This window comes from Cucurbita pepo, chromosome LG02 (genome assembly GCF_002806865.2).
Source record: "Cucurbita pepo subsp. pepo cultivar mu-cu-16 chromosome LG02, ASM280686v2, whole genome shotgun sequence".
NCBI classification, from domain to species: domain Eukaryota; kingdom Viridiplantae; phylum Streptophyta; class Magnoliopsida; order Cucurbitales; family Cucurbitaceae; genus Cucurbita; species Cucurbita pepo.
Window position 1 is genome coordinate 1826389 of NC_036639.1, and position 15366 is coordinate 1841754.

At 37.4% G+C, this 15366-nt stretch overlaps 2 protein-coding genes across 3 annotated transcripts; one reads left to right on the top strand and one right to left on the bottom strand.

Annotated features, from left to right (window-relative positions):
* Nucleotides 1-943: 943 nt before the first annotated feature.
* Nucleotides 944-9594, bottom strand: LOC111788084 (kinesin-like protein KIN-4C). Of its 2 annotated transcripts, none has more exons than XM_023668256.1 (28): nucleotides 9469-9594; nucleotides 9174-9315; nucleotides 8867-9013; nucleotides 8604-8756; nucleotides 8260-8504; nucleotides 7922-8094; nucleotides 7664-7788; nucleotides 7298-7334; nucleotides 7114-7205; nucleotides 6908-7024; nucleotides 6710-6823; nucleotides 6526-6609; nucleotides 6234-6441; nucleotides 5930-6030; nucleotides 5475-5573; nucleotides 5282-5395; nucleotides 5012-5128; nucleotides 4857-4937; nucleotides 4509-4580; nucleotides 4339-4429; nucleotides 4212-4240; nucleotides 3993-4078; nucleotides 3736-3807; nucleotides 3409-3639; nucleotides 3197-3329; nucleotides 2973-3065; nucleotides 2057-2662; nucleotides 944-1524 (listed from the first exon to the last, which is right to left on the bottom strand). In XM_023668256.1, exons 2-28 carry the CDS (start codon nucleotides 9306-9308, stop codon nucleotides 1210-1212), a joined length of 3870 nt encoding a protein of 1289 aa, XP_023524024.1. In that variant the 5' UTR covers nucleotides 9309-9315; nucleotides 9469-9594; the 3' UTR covers nucleotides 944-1209. The 2 variants fall into 2 exon arrangements, with proteins under 2 accessions (XP_023524024.1, XP_023524023.1); XM_023668255.1 differs by having other exon boundaries at nucleotides 9174-9324; nucleotides 9469-9583.
* Nucleotides 9595-11110: 1516 nt separating this feature from the next.
* Nucleotides 11111-12656, top strand: LOC111788230. The gene has a single exon (XM_023668511.1). The coding sequence runs from the start codon at nucleotides 11327-11329 to the stop codon at nucleotides 12332-12334; it is 1008 nt and encodes a 335-aa protein (XP_023524279.1). The 5' UTR covers nucleotides 11111-11326; the 3' UTR covers nucleotides 12335-12656.
* The last annotated feature ends 2710 nt before the right edge of the window (nucleotides 12657-15366 follow it).

Consider the following 15366-nt stretch of genomic DNA (forward strand, 5'->3'; position numbering starts at 1 on the left):
AATTTAAAATTCATCTATCTACTCGACATAAAATTTTAAAAGGGTAATATTTTTATCTTCACGTGACAAAAAGCGGTGTAGTTTGTTTGAGGGAGAAAAACGTGACGAAGAAAATAAAGAAAATTTGAACGACAATGTCATGCTTGCCAGACGGGCCCCAATCTAAGAGATTGAGTGAAGCAAAACTTTCGACACGAAAAAGGTTTAGATATGTAGGTTGTGTGACCTCGTGAGGTTGAGCATGGCTTCGGTCCCTGGTCGAGGGAGACCATGTGGGTTTAAGTCTGTCTTTACGGTCCTATTTCATCCCGGCATAAACTAAAATTTAAATGAATATATCCCTACATAATTTTATAATTATTAAAAAAGAAAATTTAAAATTAATAACTTTGAATTAGACTAAAAAAAAATAAAGAAATTAATGAAAATATAGTAATATTTCATGTTTTTAGAATTTTAATATTTAATTTTAACAATTATTGGAAATAGGCTGGATTAACTATAAAATATTATTAATTTATTCATTTATAAAATACTATTAATTAATTATTAATAAATTACCAACCAGACTAATCAAAATTAACTACTCTATTTCTAACATAAATTCATAAAATAGTAATAATAAAAAAAATAAAAATAATAAATTTAAAAACACAAAGATGTGTGCGGCCTTTGGGCCTCGAGCGGCCCAATATTATAAATGGGCTTAAGCAAAATCGACTTGGCCCGATATTTTGGGCCTCAAGGAAACTGGGCCGTATTTGGGCCCTAAGCTCGGAGGTAAAATAGACTGGGCCCAACATTGATAGGGCAGCTTTGAAAAAGGGCCTGCTCTTAATTAATTTCAAAATATTTTAATTACAATATCATCGTTTTATCATATCATTTAATAATTAATTAATTTGTCACGCAGATAAGCATATGATTAAAAATTAACAAAGTATTAAAGAAAAAAAATGCTCAATCATGTCTTTGTTAATGTAGTGAACAAAAGTCTACAAAGCTACATCAGAATAATTATAAGTTCTTCATAAGGGAATAACAGATTCCCAGAAACAGTGTATTTTGGTTCAGTATTGTGAATCAATTCTCTAAAATACATCAACACACAGCTTTTCAAACTTATCTACGCACCAGCACTGCATTTTCCCGCCGTTTCTATTCCCTCCGGCCACCGGAGAATGACCTGAAAGACAAACACACACCTATTTAACGGTTGCAGTTCTCTTTTTCATCCACTCTTTTTGGAACAATAAGTTCATGTTCTTTGTTCCCGCCAACTGAATCTTCCGGCTGATCGGAGTTCCTCTCCCTCAGTAGGTTGCTGCCATTGGCGGCGGCGGCGGATCGCATCGCTCGGGGAAGTTTCAACGGGATGTTGGCAACCTCATTTGAGTCGTTCTCTGTCTTCTGGATGGGCTCAGGTATTTCTGGTTGGGAAGATGGTTGTGGTGTAGGAATGAGTTGAATTGTAGATTTTCTCCATTTCTTTCTCTGGTTTGGCTTGTTTGACTTCGATTTCGCCTGTTTGGTTAGAGGAGGAAAAATAGTCAAATAAGTGAATAAGATGTGAGCATCAAGTTCGTTTGAAAAACTACAACCTAATCTATTCGTTTCGTCCACTTCTAGCAGATATTGTTCACTTGGGCCCGTAATGTATCGCTGTTAGCCTCACAATTGTAAAACGTGTCTACTACTGGGAAGAGAAGAGGTTTTCACACGCTTATAAGAAATGTTTCGTTCCCCTCTCCAACCGATGTGGGATCTCACAATCCACCCCTCTTTGAGGGCCTAGTGTCCTCGCTGGCACACCGCTCGTGCCTGATACTATTGTAACAGCTCAAAGTTCACTGTTAGCGGAGATTGTCCACTTAGGTCTATTACATATTGATTTCAGCCTCACAATTTTAAAACACATCTACTAGGAATAGGTTCACACCCTTATAAGAAATGTTTTATTCCCCTCTTCAACCGGTTGTGAAATTTGATAACTAGAATGGTTATTGTTATCTGAATCAAAAAGAAGTTTTAACCAATAAGGAGAATGAAAACGTACCAATGTGTTTCCTATGTCTGAAAGAGGCTTTCTTTTTGCGCCACCATCTTCAGCGGGAGGAGCCTCACTTGGCCTCTCAGCCAATGCATTCTGAAGCAACCTTGCACCATTCGAAACAAGGTCACGACTCTCATCCTCATTGGTTTCACCATTTTCAGTAGCATTTTCAACATCCCCGACTAAGTCCGGTTGCATCGACTCGTCCCGCTCGCTTATACTGCCTCTGTTTGAACACTTAGATGGAATGCAACCACATGACAAGCCACACGCACCACCATTGGCTCTACACTGGCACTTAGTTGTTTTGCAAGATGAGAATTTGCTGCAAAGGCAGCAAGTAGTGGTAGCAGTAGTGGCCTCACTCACACGAACTACCCCATCACCAGAACTATCCGAGTTGAAGTTTACATTGTTTGCATTGTTTGTGTCATCTGAGACGTCCATACTCGAACGGCCCTTAGCTTTAATGATTTGTTTTCTGGTATGTCGTCGTTTCATTGATTTCTCCCAATTGTAATTGGCATCATTATCATCTGAATAACGATCCGAGTAATCTGAGTCCGAGGTATCCATGTCTGCCAATAAAATGATAGAACTCCGCTGCTCCTGTTCACAACAACATAGAATTCAATAATATAAAAAGAGGGGGGACTTATATGTTGGAGCCCAAGCCACCACCAAATACCAATACTAATTGTTGTGGCTTTCATTACAACAAGTGGTATTAGAGCATTGAAGGTTGTAGCATTACGGCGCAAAACAAGTGGTATCAGAGCATTTTTGGTTGTAGCATTCCGCTACAATAATTGGGTAACAAAGTATTTTTGGTTGTAGCATTTCGCTACAACAATTGAGTATCAGAGCATTATGAGATTACGGCACGACATTATATCGATGGAAAAAAAGTGTCACTTACCTGTTTGCGTAAATTATAGTTATGTCCCCCACTATTAATCTGATCTATCTGATCTGAAGTGCTTCGCATGGAATGCTTCTTCAAAGCTGAGTTCTGCAGTATAATAAAGATTTTAAAAGGCAAAAACGTTAAGAGGAGATAAAATGTTAAGATGAAAGAGAAAATAAACATCTTGACAATGAAGAGTCAGAAACAAGAAAAAGAAAATAGACTATGAATTTCACCTGATGAATAAGTTCAGCCTTTTGGGCTTCTGATTTCTTAAGCATGCCGCTAAGGTTCACTATTTTCTGTTTCAACTCTCTAATTTCTGAATCCTTCTCCCTAGAAGCAAACTCTTTATCCCATAGCAAACATCTAAAAAAAAAGCACAGATAAATTCATGATGACAAGGTATCTATAATGAATAAAGTTGCATGAGTTGATGCTTCATTACCTTGAAGAGGATGCTAAATTCATCAAAAAGTTCATTATATTCTTTGCATCTACAAGAGAGCGAACTTGATGCCAACGACCCCTACCGCCACCAAGAACGCGCTCACGTTCTTCTGCCTCTGATAAATGTGAGGCCATAGAAACCAGAGAGCTGGATGACGTAGCAAGCATGTTCTCAAGAGCAAAAATTCTTGAATTTCTTGCACCAGGTGACATTGTTCGAGTACAATCACTGTCCAGACAATTCAAACACATATTCATGTTGAAATACTTATTTGGCAATCAAATATAGAAACCAAACATCATAGTACAATACTATTTTATTCACCTTAAATTAGCTCCCCTAATCAATTCTTCTTCCTCCTTAAGCCGCGTCAATTCATTGGCCATCTTCGACCTCCTGTAATAGCAAGAATTTCCATTACTATAAGGGTTTATTGAAATAAAGATACATTTGAGGCAAGTAAAAAAATACGAATTGATATTAAATGTTTTATTGTATAATCAAAATGAGTTCGAGATTTTCAAGAATGCTAAGAAGGAAATACTCCAGAAGTGTTTTTCATAAAGGTGCTTGAAACTTACTCTTCCATTTGCCGCTCATATTCAGAACGAACTTCATGCACCCTTACTGTGACTTCAAGTTCATGCTCAATATTCTGCATTAAAGCCTACAACAGAGAAAAAAAATGTATTTAGTTCATTCATAATTCATCTGACAATTCGACCTTTATGATATTTTGGAATGCATGATTTGAATAGTCCTTTCTTCTTTTACTATTTGGTTACTCAAAAGTTCAATACCTGAATTCCAGGACCATTTGCTCCGCCACCTGCAGATAAAATACAAGTTCCATTAGTCAAACAACTTAAACAAGAATGCAAATTAAAAAAAAAGGACTTTTTCAACGCTATATTAAAATTTACTCACTGGAAGTTTCGCGTGCTGCCTTTCGAGATTCTAAAAGTTCTTTAAGCCTTTTTGTTGCCTGAGCAGCTTCTTCGGTCTTTCGTTGCAAGACCTGTTCGAAAACACAGAGACATTAGAATCATCCAAAACAAACTATGATAAACGAGTGTGCTCATTGATAATCGGCTTACCATTTTCTGCCTTTGATTCAAAGCTAAGAGCTTATGCATCTCATATTCATTTCTCCTGCCCTCCTTTTTCAGCTGATCATACGTAAACAAATATTAAAAAGAAATAAAACCAATAAAAATCTATCAATGAGATATTGCTTTTGCTTTACCCTTCATTTTATATGTTCATTTTTTTTAGGCTAAAGTTGTTAACCCGATCAACCCGAAAATAGAGTTACAATCTTAAAAATCTTACCACCTAATCCAACCCAAACCCAAGAATAAATGGCTGAGTTGGATCGAGTATGGTGGATAAAAAAACAAAAGGAGAAACAAAATTGCTTAAGTAAGAGCTTTCGGCTTCAATACCTGGAGAACTTCCTTCTCTCTCGAAGCCTTCCATAGTCTAAATTGCTCAGATTCTTGTTTAATCTTGTGTTGAAGTTGAACCTGGAATACAAAATTGCCTTAGGAGTTTCGACACGTTATATGAAGGTCCTCTAATCTTTAGGATACAAAGATACCTTATGGGACTTAATTCTGTGGATCTCATCCAGTAATCTTTTTGCTGCCTCATCACTCTTTTGTTTCTGTCTCAATATTTGAGCCTGTGCATCCTGTTTCTTCTTCAACTCCGAGACCTGAAATCCAAAATATGAGAAAATGACATAAATAAATACTTCGGGCCTATTTGAAATGAATTTATAAGTGCAAATAATTTTTTGAACTTGGAAACATTTTTAAGCATTCCCTTAACTATTTGAGGGTCAATGGCCCAAAGCAACTAAATTCACCTGGGTTTCCAGGAAATTCAACTTCTGAAGATATTCTTGCTTCAACTTTTGTGCACCATCATCAGATGTAGAAGATATGCTCGAAAGATTACATTTGAGTACCTCGATCTCTTTCTGAAAAGAAACAAGATAAAGGCTAAATATATATATGACGACAGTTAAGCTTGTAGTATATCTTGGATAGAGCAATGACCTGTAACGCTCTCTTTTCTTGTTCCAGTTCATGGACCTTCTTTTCATAATGTTGTTTAAGAACAGAGGTATCCGCACCAGAAAACCGTTTCATTTCAGCCTTCAGCAAAGGAGAGTGAATATACATAAAAAAAGACGAACAAGAACATAGAAAATAAAATTTAAATGAGACAATCTTGGAACAATCGATCTTATACAAAGGATAGGACAGCATGTTGAACGGTTAAGGACAATCAGGATCGAGTAAAAAACTGTGAGAAACAGGCTCCCTAGAAAATTCCATCCTCCAAATTATTCTTTGGAATTAATAATCAGAATCTTTTATTTTCTTATTAATTTGAATGATTATAAATTCTTAACAGATTAATAGTAATCATCATAAATAAAAAGCTACTAAAGAAAATTGATAGGTAGAAAGTATCAGCAAAGCCGGGATGTCAAATGAGTGTACCGTACCTCCTTCTGCTCAAGTTTCTTATCCAATTCTTTTAGCTCCCTATCCAATCTTTCTTGCATTGTTGAATGCTCAAGCTCCTTCTCATGATCATCGATTCCATCTGCAAAAATCAACCAGCCCTCTATGTGTTAACATGTCAAACTCATAGAAAATAGCATATCGACTCCAACTACATCCATAGAACAAATACCAAATAAAAAGATTAACAACGACGTTTATTTGCAAGTTTCTTGCTTCGCAGATACGATCCATCAAACCATAGTACAATCGATTGACATAATCCATAGAGGTTCTCGAACTCACCTGAAATATCTACAGCTTTAGTATCATAGTCTGACGAATACTCATTTGAACATGGAAATAAGATATTGCTAGAGTTGGGCCTATCATCATCAGACTCCACTAGATCCGCATATCGACTGAGTTTTGGGTTGTTAAAGCTTTGCATACGCAGTACCTCTCCTTCTAGCTCTTGAATTTTTGAAACATAACTCTTGACTAATTCACAATCCTGGAAGTGGAAAATTGTTCGGTTCTCATGTCCAAAGATGAGAACTTTTTATGCAAGCAAATCTAAGTAAAAATTGCATCAGACCTTATCGAAGTTGGATTCAATCTCATCTAAAGATTTTCCATTCCGCACTGATTCAATTATCATGGCAAGCTTGTCTTTTTCAACCTGAATTATTCAACCGAACAAAATTATTTATACAATAGGGATATCGATTATCGATAGTAAACTATTATTAAGTATAGAAATATCTTTCTAAAAAGAAAACCTGAGCATCAATAGCACGTTGAGACAAATGATCGCAAGTGACTCGGCGTTCTTGAAGCTCCCGCAACAACTCACCATTGCTTGCTTCAAGTAATGATATTTTGTGCTTTAGAATCTAAACACAAAACCGATGTTAGTTATGCCTCTATATCATATCACATGGAAATCCATGTAAACAATTCCTGAGAATGATTCGAACCTGAAGCTCCTCATATGGTAAACCTGCATCACCGCGGTAGAATAAAAGCTCAGCTTGCAACTGCTCAATTTGACTTCGCATTTTCTGTATCTGAGCTCCTACAGGATCTCGGTTGATCTAAAAAATAAAAAATCGAAATAAATAATAATGAAAAAAAAGATCTCAAAGAAAACCAAAAAAAGAATTAATTCTAGATAGAAACTTACAACCGCTTTATTTTGAATATTGCGAGCACGATTAGCATATTTTAGCGTGTTCAGAGTCTCCTCAGCATTTGAGTCGGCAGGACTAACACAAGCTATGCAGGTGGATGATAAACATAATTATTAGAAATGTGGAAAAGAAACTCTCAAGTAAGTTTAAATGCTTCCACTCAAAGAAATGGAATACCAATCATCACCGTTCTGCTGTTGCCTCCAAGAGAATCCTATAAATTCAACTCCAGTGGTTAGCCAGGATGCTTTGGGAAACAGGATACTGCACTAAAATTATTGGACAAATATTTCTAGCATTTTTTTTTTTTTTCTTCAATAAGGACTACACCATTTAACTTCCTCTTTATTCTGTAACGCGTGAGCAAAAACTAATTAAAGGTCAGGCATCCTAAGATCTAGAAGCATACAAATCTAAATAATCAGTCACAATTGAATCGTTTTAACTATTTTAACTGACATCCAAATTACAATGAGTCAGGTCAAAAAGTTTCTGAACACGAAAGTACGAAGTTCCATTAAAAAAAAAAAAACAAAAAGACACCTGTAGCAAACGTGTTAATTTGCTATCACGGTAGGGAACATGACACCCTTCTCTTCGTTTCTTCTCGTCTCCCAACGCACTTATGACATTGCCAAGAGCCAAAAGGCCTTTGTTGATGTGAACACCTAAAAAAAATCAGAACCCCTAAAAGATTAATTACAAGCATAGGTCAACTGGCAAATAAAAAATAGAAGTTCAATTCTGAGTTAGAGATAAGTCTGTCACAAGCCTATTGTACAATAGCATTATCAGCAATACCTTCTTTAAAGCGCATGCCGTCTGCACCGGTTCGTTTTGCTCTTTCAGATCCTGCAAGATCCACCAAATGTAGCTTTGCACAAAGAATGTCGTCACAAGAATCATCATGAGTCATGCCTCGCTTAGGCTTTTTCTTTTGCTCCATAGTAATCGTAAAGATGGCATGTGATCGACTGAAATATAATGCAAAAAGGAACCATGCTTATACTTCAATAGATGAACTAAAGAAAATATAGCAGTTACAAAATTTTAATACATAATAGAAGCAAAATTTCATGAATTTAATTCTGATTGCAAGAGTCCAACTTCAGAAAGTATGAACTTTGTCAATTTTATACCTTGACTGACTATTCATGTTGGTACTTCCAGTTGCACGTGCTAAGGAACCACAGGACAAGTGAGATGTCATTTCTTCTGTGGTCCGAACCTCGGCCTCAGTGACACCAACAAGCGTAATCCCACCATTCACAGTTTCTCTTATTTGTATTGGAACTCGCGGAGGAGCGTAAGGCTTTGTTCCTTCAGCCTTTGTGTTGGGGCAAGCATTTGCGTCGAGCAAATCAAACACTTCTTCCTTGAATATCTGTCATAAGCGTATTCATGAAATACAAACAGATTAGATATTGGTAAATAAATTTCAAAAAACAAGTAGAGAGTACTTCAATAGTCAGTTCTATATTACCTCAATAAATGAAACTCTGATCAAGAATTCTGTAGAATCCTCCATTTTCTTGACCTTTTTAAATATATTTTCCATTACTTTCGGTATAACTCCATCCTTACTTCCTTCGCCACTATAATTTGTTCCCATTGTGTAAGTCTTTCCAGACCCCGTCTACATAAATGACAATAACTACGATCGTCATACAAGCATCAAACCAACCACAAATAGTCAAAGTTGAAGCAATTGAAGAAAAGCAACTGAAAAATAATTAGATGTTAAACCTGTCCATAAGCCAGAACAGTGGCATTGTAACCCTGAAATAGTGCATCAACTAATGGAGCAACACAGTCGTCGTATAATGCATAACATGGCGATCCAGCACTACCGTACACATTGTCATATGTGAACACATGAGATCCAATTTGAACCTGTTAATAGCATCCACTCACAATCGAATCATTCAGTGAATGACAACGAAAATTCCACAAACACAAAACAGGGAACAAAAAACTCCATATCCATCGGAAAATATAACAGAATCAAAGCATTACAAATCCAGCATAATCTAAAAAGAAAAAGAACCAGCACCTGAGGTTCTCCAGGCACAACTGTAATACAATCAGTACATCCAACCATAAGCTCCGGTGTAATCAAAGGCCTAATATTAACAGCAACACGAACAGATTGCGAAGAATCTGCTGATTTCCCGTCCAAGTTCTCCATTGGAAACCTAAAACAACTAAAATCAACTTGTTCTAAGAAGGAAAACAAAAATTACAAAACCTCCAACCAACGAATCAACGGAAAACATTGCAAGTTTTAGATGAACTCTCAAATCAACCTACTCTGATAAAATAACAACAAGAATGTAAACCTAAATTACCTGAAAAGGATCGAGAAATGAAGCCGCAGAGATTTGGAGGGAGAAGGGAGGGGGGCGCTGTCCGCGAAGGATTTTGAAATTCGTAAAGACAAAAACAGAATGCGATTTTTAAAAGGGCAAAGTCACAATATCCATCGATTTTATTAATCGAAATGAATGGAGAATTGGCGCCCAGGTCCGGATTCAAATGACCGGGGTCACGTGCGTGTCACGTGATGGGCAACGGCTTTTGCCTTTTTTGAATCTAAAATTGGGAAACCCATTGATCGCCAAAACTTAAAATAGACGATCTATCTAATCCTCCCAAAATGAGTCACGTGCAACTCGCGTGACCTGGCTTTAATTATCCACTTTTAATCAAATATATTACCAAATTCAAAATGGATTCGGGCTCAACGGTAATAAGACTGGCCCATTGGGGCCCATTTGGGCCCATCGCATATCAGTCTGGGCTCGCTATGGTTTCAATGAGTGACCTCGTGGGGCCCACGCGGGTTTCGTTTCAAATCGAACAGGCGGGTGATCGGATCAAAGCAAACTCAAATTTAAATATCTATTTTATTTGTTAAGCAAACTCAAATTTTTTTTTTTTTATTAGGACACATTTTAGACATTTCCTTATTAATATATAAATTTATTAATCAATTTTAAAATATTTTTTTTTTATTAAATTTTAAAAATTATTGAGGTGGACCACAGAGTCGGTGTCAATCAAATCAGAGCACGTGTATGATTTTTTTTAATTGCAGTTGACTCGTTGTATGACGCTGACACACGTGTTGGGATGGAACAAATAAATAAAAGGATTGACCGAGTAATAAAGTACACATACTACTCCAAGTTTTGCTCGACATAAATTTGTAACGAACGCTTACTTCTAAAGAATACAAATTGAATTGAAAAACTTACCAAAATTATGGAACCGAAACCGACGAGAGAACCTTCATCCCTCTTTTCTTCTTTTCCTCGAGTCTCCGTTCTTCTTATTTCTTTATTTTTTTTCCTCATTATTTTTCCCGTTCAATTATTCTTAGACCTTGAACATCTGGGTTCTACAAAAAACGATCGTTCGATTGGTCAATATTAAACGTCATTTATTGGTAATAGAATTTAATAGGTGGCTACTGTAACGGCCAACATCGACCGCTAGCAGATATTCCTATTTGGGCTTTCTCTTTCGAGCTTTCCCTCGAGACTTTAAAACGTGTCTTATATATTTTTCAAAGAAGGTGGATTGTGATGTCCCACATTGACTGGGAAGGAGAACAAACCACCATTTTATAATGGTGTGGAAACCGGAAACCTTCCCCTAGAAGACGCGTTTTAAAGTCTTGATGGAAAGCCGGAGAGGGAAAACTCAAAGAGGACAATATCTGGTAACGGTGGATTTGGACCGTTACAGCTACCATTTACCGCTCTTTTTTACTATTTACCACAAAAAAATAAATAAATGCTACTTACTAAAAAAGTTCAGAAATTAAATGATTACCCAATTTAAACGACAATTAATATATAAATGATTAAAGTTTGATGGGTAAATAGTAATTTTAATTAAAGATAGAGGTCAAATATGGGTTAACGTAGTACATAATGGAAGGGTAAAAAGGTCTTTTGGCAATGAAATTTAGCGGTACTTTTCCAAATTTCGAAATAGCGTGGTAGCTAAGAGCCTGGAAATGGATGAACGAATGTTAGGAGAATCCAAATTCAACAAAATTTCTGTTCTTTGGTGACATTTATTTTGGATCGGGAAAAAGAAGGAAGGGCAGCAGCTATTGCAATAGCGAAATCAGGCCCTTTCATTTTATCGATTCCCAAACAGACCCGTTAATTTCGGGAAGAATCTGAGGAAAATTTGATGGAAAATTTGATGGAAAATTCTAATAGGGCTGAAGCTGAACGATTGCTTGGAATCGCTGAGAAACTCTTGCAAAATCGTGATTTTACCGGCTCCAAAGATTTTGCAATCTTAGCTCAAGAAACGGAGCCTCTTTTGGATGGTTCCGATCAGATCTTAGCTGTTGTGGATGTGTTGTTGGCGTCGGAGAAGAGAATCAATAACCACAATGATTGGTATTCGATTCTTCAGGTTGAACGGCGATCTGATGATTCAGATCTCATCAAGAAACAGTATCGGAAGCTTGCGTTACTTCTACATCCTGATAAGAATAAATTTCCTTATGCCGATCAAGCTTTCAAGCTGGTTGCAGATTCGTGGGCAGTATTGTCCGATCACTCGAAGAAATCGCTTTACGATGACGAGCTCAATCTCTTTGATAAGATGGATTTGTCGGAGCAGAACAAATTGCCCGTGCGCCGAAGCCAACGCTCCAGTGGGAAGAAGCAGCAAGAGTTTGAGAGCAACGACAGTGCCAACGCTGATCTATCTCCAAATCAGCGGATGAAATTATCGAGTTTCTGGACCGCATGCCCTTACTGTTTCGTACTATTCGAGTATCCTAGGGTTTACGAGGGCTGCTGTTTGCGGTGTCAGAATTGCAAGAGGGCATTTCAGGCAGTGTTGCTGCCGTCGCTTCCGCCGCTGGTTCACGGCCAAGAAGCCTACTATTGCTGCTGGGGATTCTTTCCGATGGGGTTTTCGGCTCAAAATCCCGAGAAAAGTGAGAAGGGCACCGAAACAACGCCGCCAGCAGCGACGTTCCCCAATTGGATGCCCCCAATATTCTCGACCAAGCCGCAAGAAAATAGTAGGAATGGAGAAACGACGCCCCTGGCGGCGGCAACCACGGCGGGTATAGAGAGAACGGCTGTGAATGCTCCTCCTGTTGCTAGCACTCGGATAGCGAGGGGCACTGGCACAAGTAAGAAGAGGGGCAGGCCAAAGAAACCTTCGATTGCAGCCTAAGTTGTAAATTTTGTCAGGAATAATGATAACATTTATGGAGCCGATTGGAAATCTCTGATTCATGTTGTTGTAGTCTTGATATATTAAGCGATTATGTCCAGGTGGGCGAGTTAGAACAAAGAAGGCTGAAGCTGGGGAAACCTGAGGTAACCTTTCGTTTGTAATGTGGGCCTTCTTTTTTTTTTTTTTTTTTTATGTTGATTTTAGGCTTCAGATGTAGAAAATTAGATGGGTAGTTCCTGATTTTCTTCTACATGTTGATATGTAATATGTAACTTTATTCAAACCAGCAATGATAATTTGGAGTTTTTATCCGACCCCATTTGATTGAGGCTGCACTTACAGACACCTTCTGTGCAGTTTGCAATGCCACAGCACATTGCCTGCTTATCATATCATGAACTAAACCATGAACTCCAAATGGGAGTTGCCCATTTCACAGTTAGTAGTAGGGCCTTTGATCCTTCTTCTTGAACTAAATTATGAAGTTGCCTGTAGCAAGTCGGCGCAAGCACGAACTATTGAAGTAGCCTTTCTACTAACTTTGCTATTGTGTCTTGATGTTTCTGTATACTCATTTTTTGAAGTTTTCTTTGCTTTTACAATGATTAATCTGTGCACAATGGTGGATTATTAGGGATATCGTTTAATGATGTTATGAACGGTTTTCATATTGCCAAGTTCAAGGCTTCTTATTGGTGTTCTCTGTAATTTGTTCGAGTCCTTTTCTCGTGGAGTGATATCTGTTTTAGTTCAGATGCTTTTATTCACATTGCATAGGTTTCTTTGACACTTTATTTCTGTTTTTGCACTCTTTTTCTTTCGGAGTTTGTATCTCAAACATTATGTCCTTTTCATTTGTCGATGAAAAGTTTGTTTCCTGTTAGAAAAAATGAAGAGGCTGCCTTGCTTTCAGCATCATATTGTTGGAGAGTCAATTATTGATCTTTTTTCTTTAATCCATTATCTTGTTTACCTAACTGCTTAAGCATTGCTCTTCTTCTATCCATTATTAGTGTCAAACTACTAAATTTGACTACAGCCAAGCTCTTCCCTCCAATCAATGCCTGATTTCTGATCAACTTTAGTTGGTGATTAGTTCAAAACCACACGTCTCTTATGTTATATGCCTATCAGCATCATGATTTATTAGTTGATGTGTTGAGCCTAAAACTCAAACTTATGACTTATTACTGTTGGCCTTCATAGTTCTGTTTGCGAGCGATATGAAGTGGATACGTTTTTAACCTTGTATAAAATCAACTCGAGAAATGTTATGGTTCTTTTCTTTGGATCTGTCTATGCATTTTTGCAATCTGGTTATGGGCCATAGTTGCTTCCCTTTGGTCCCTCAGGAATCTCTTATTCAAGTAGGGTGGGGAAACTAGTATAGGAGAATTTTTGGTACTGCTAGTTTGAAGTATATATATTCCCTTCATTAGTTTAAGGTAGATAAATTCTTTTATTCTGTGAGATATACAGTATTCGATTATTTTAGCCGAAGGAAGTTTGTATGGTGGTGTTACCATAAATTTTCATGAAGAATGATCTTGATGTGTTCTATAGATTGTACACCTGTGCCTTTCAGTTTTAAAACTGTACGTTTCCCATAAAAAAATCGAAAATGTTCTCTGCTGCAACATTAGAAAACTAGTTGTAAATTCTCCATTGAAGTGTTAGGATGCATATTTTAAAAGGATTTCACATGAGGATATGTGATATCTACATTGGTTGGGGAGGAGAACAAAACACCCTTTATAAGGGTGTGGAAACCTTTCCCTATCAGACGCGTCTTAAAGCCTTGAGAGGAAGTCCGAAAGGGAAAGCCCAAAGAGTACAATATTTGCTAGCGGTGGGCGTGGGCTTGGGCCATTACAGGATCAGAAGAATTATTTTTGTGGTCCTAATTTACTTTCTTCCCTACTTTTCATTGCTAGCTCGGAGCAATGAGGAATAAAGTGAATTCTTGCTAATTTGGTTGATTTCTGTCTGATGAGCTAGATTTTAACTGATACATACACTGCTCTGCTGGGTATTATATAAGATGGTGTGAAGTTTATAAGATATGCTTCCATTAGAAAACCCAGTTTCTAAATACTATCGAGCGTGCTGCATATCGATCCTGGCAATTTCGATATCTTCAAGAGCATGCTCGGAGAAAGTTCTTGTAGATTATAGATTTTTGTTTCTACTTAACTCATTTGATTTAGGGCTGGACATAGCAATTCTTGTTTCGAAAGAAAGTACGTTACTCGACCGTTTCGTTTTATAAGGATATAAGGATCTGGTACGTTCTATTCCGCTCTATTATATCGCGCTATCCTGTGAGAAAAAAAGTCATTTCTGGCCTACTTGATTGCTTTATCTCTGATGGGTAGTCTCCAACTACAAATTCTACCGTTGATATTTGTTTTGTTTGTACTTGCAGATGATCAAGGGAAGGAAAATATGGGCTTCGCTTATTCAAGGTTGGTTCACTTTCTCACCCACTTTGTGTTAATGGCATTTCTTGTTAGCCACTAAGCAACTTGAAGGAGAAAAAAAAGGCATTATGGAGTAAAGAATGAATGATAGGGGGATTTAGACCATCTTATTTTGGGCAATCACTGTTTAATAGTTTAAAGTTATTTGTGTGTAAAGTTCTTGAGAATAGGTGGAAAGATGGTGGTGGGTGTTCTTAGAAGTCTGGTGTGGATAATGGGTTTGGAAGCTAAGCTATCATGTCATGTTACTTCAGATCCTTTTTGCCTTCCAAAAGATCAAATTTCACCTTTCATTATTCCTCCTCCATTCCACCCTTTCACATGGCTTTGCCAGACCACAAAAGTGATGGGTGTGGGTCTTTCCTCTCATTTCCTTTTCTATTTCATACTCTAAATCCAAACCCAAAAACAAACCTGTGTTATGTATTGCTGTCAACTTCACGGTTTTAAAGCGCGTCTGTTAGAGAGAGATTTTCACACTTTTATAAGAAATGTTTCAGGGATCTTGCAATCCATCTCCCTTGGGGCTAGCGTCCTTGTTGGCACTGG

Bases quoted from the DNA above. Each gene is read 5' to 3' on its own strand.
- LOC111788084 (XM_023668256.1), bottom strand. From the start codon at position 9,308: ATGGAGAACTTGGACGGGAAATCAGCAGATTCTTCGCAATCTGTTCGT. The intron at 3,330-3,408 runs GTAATGAAGCAT...CTTTTTTTTTAG, and splicing joins AATTTAGCATCCTCTTCAAG to ATGTTTGCTATGGGATAAAG. The intron at 3,066-3,196 runs GTGAAATTCATA...ATTATACTGCAG, and splicing joins AGGCTGAACTTATTCATCAG to AACTCAGCTTTGAAGAAGCA.
- LOC111788230 (XM_023668511.1), top strand. From the start codon at position 11,327: ATGGAAAATTTGATGGAAAATTCTAATAGGGCTGAAGCTGAACGATTG.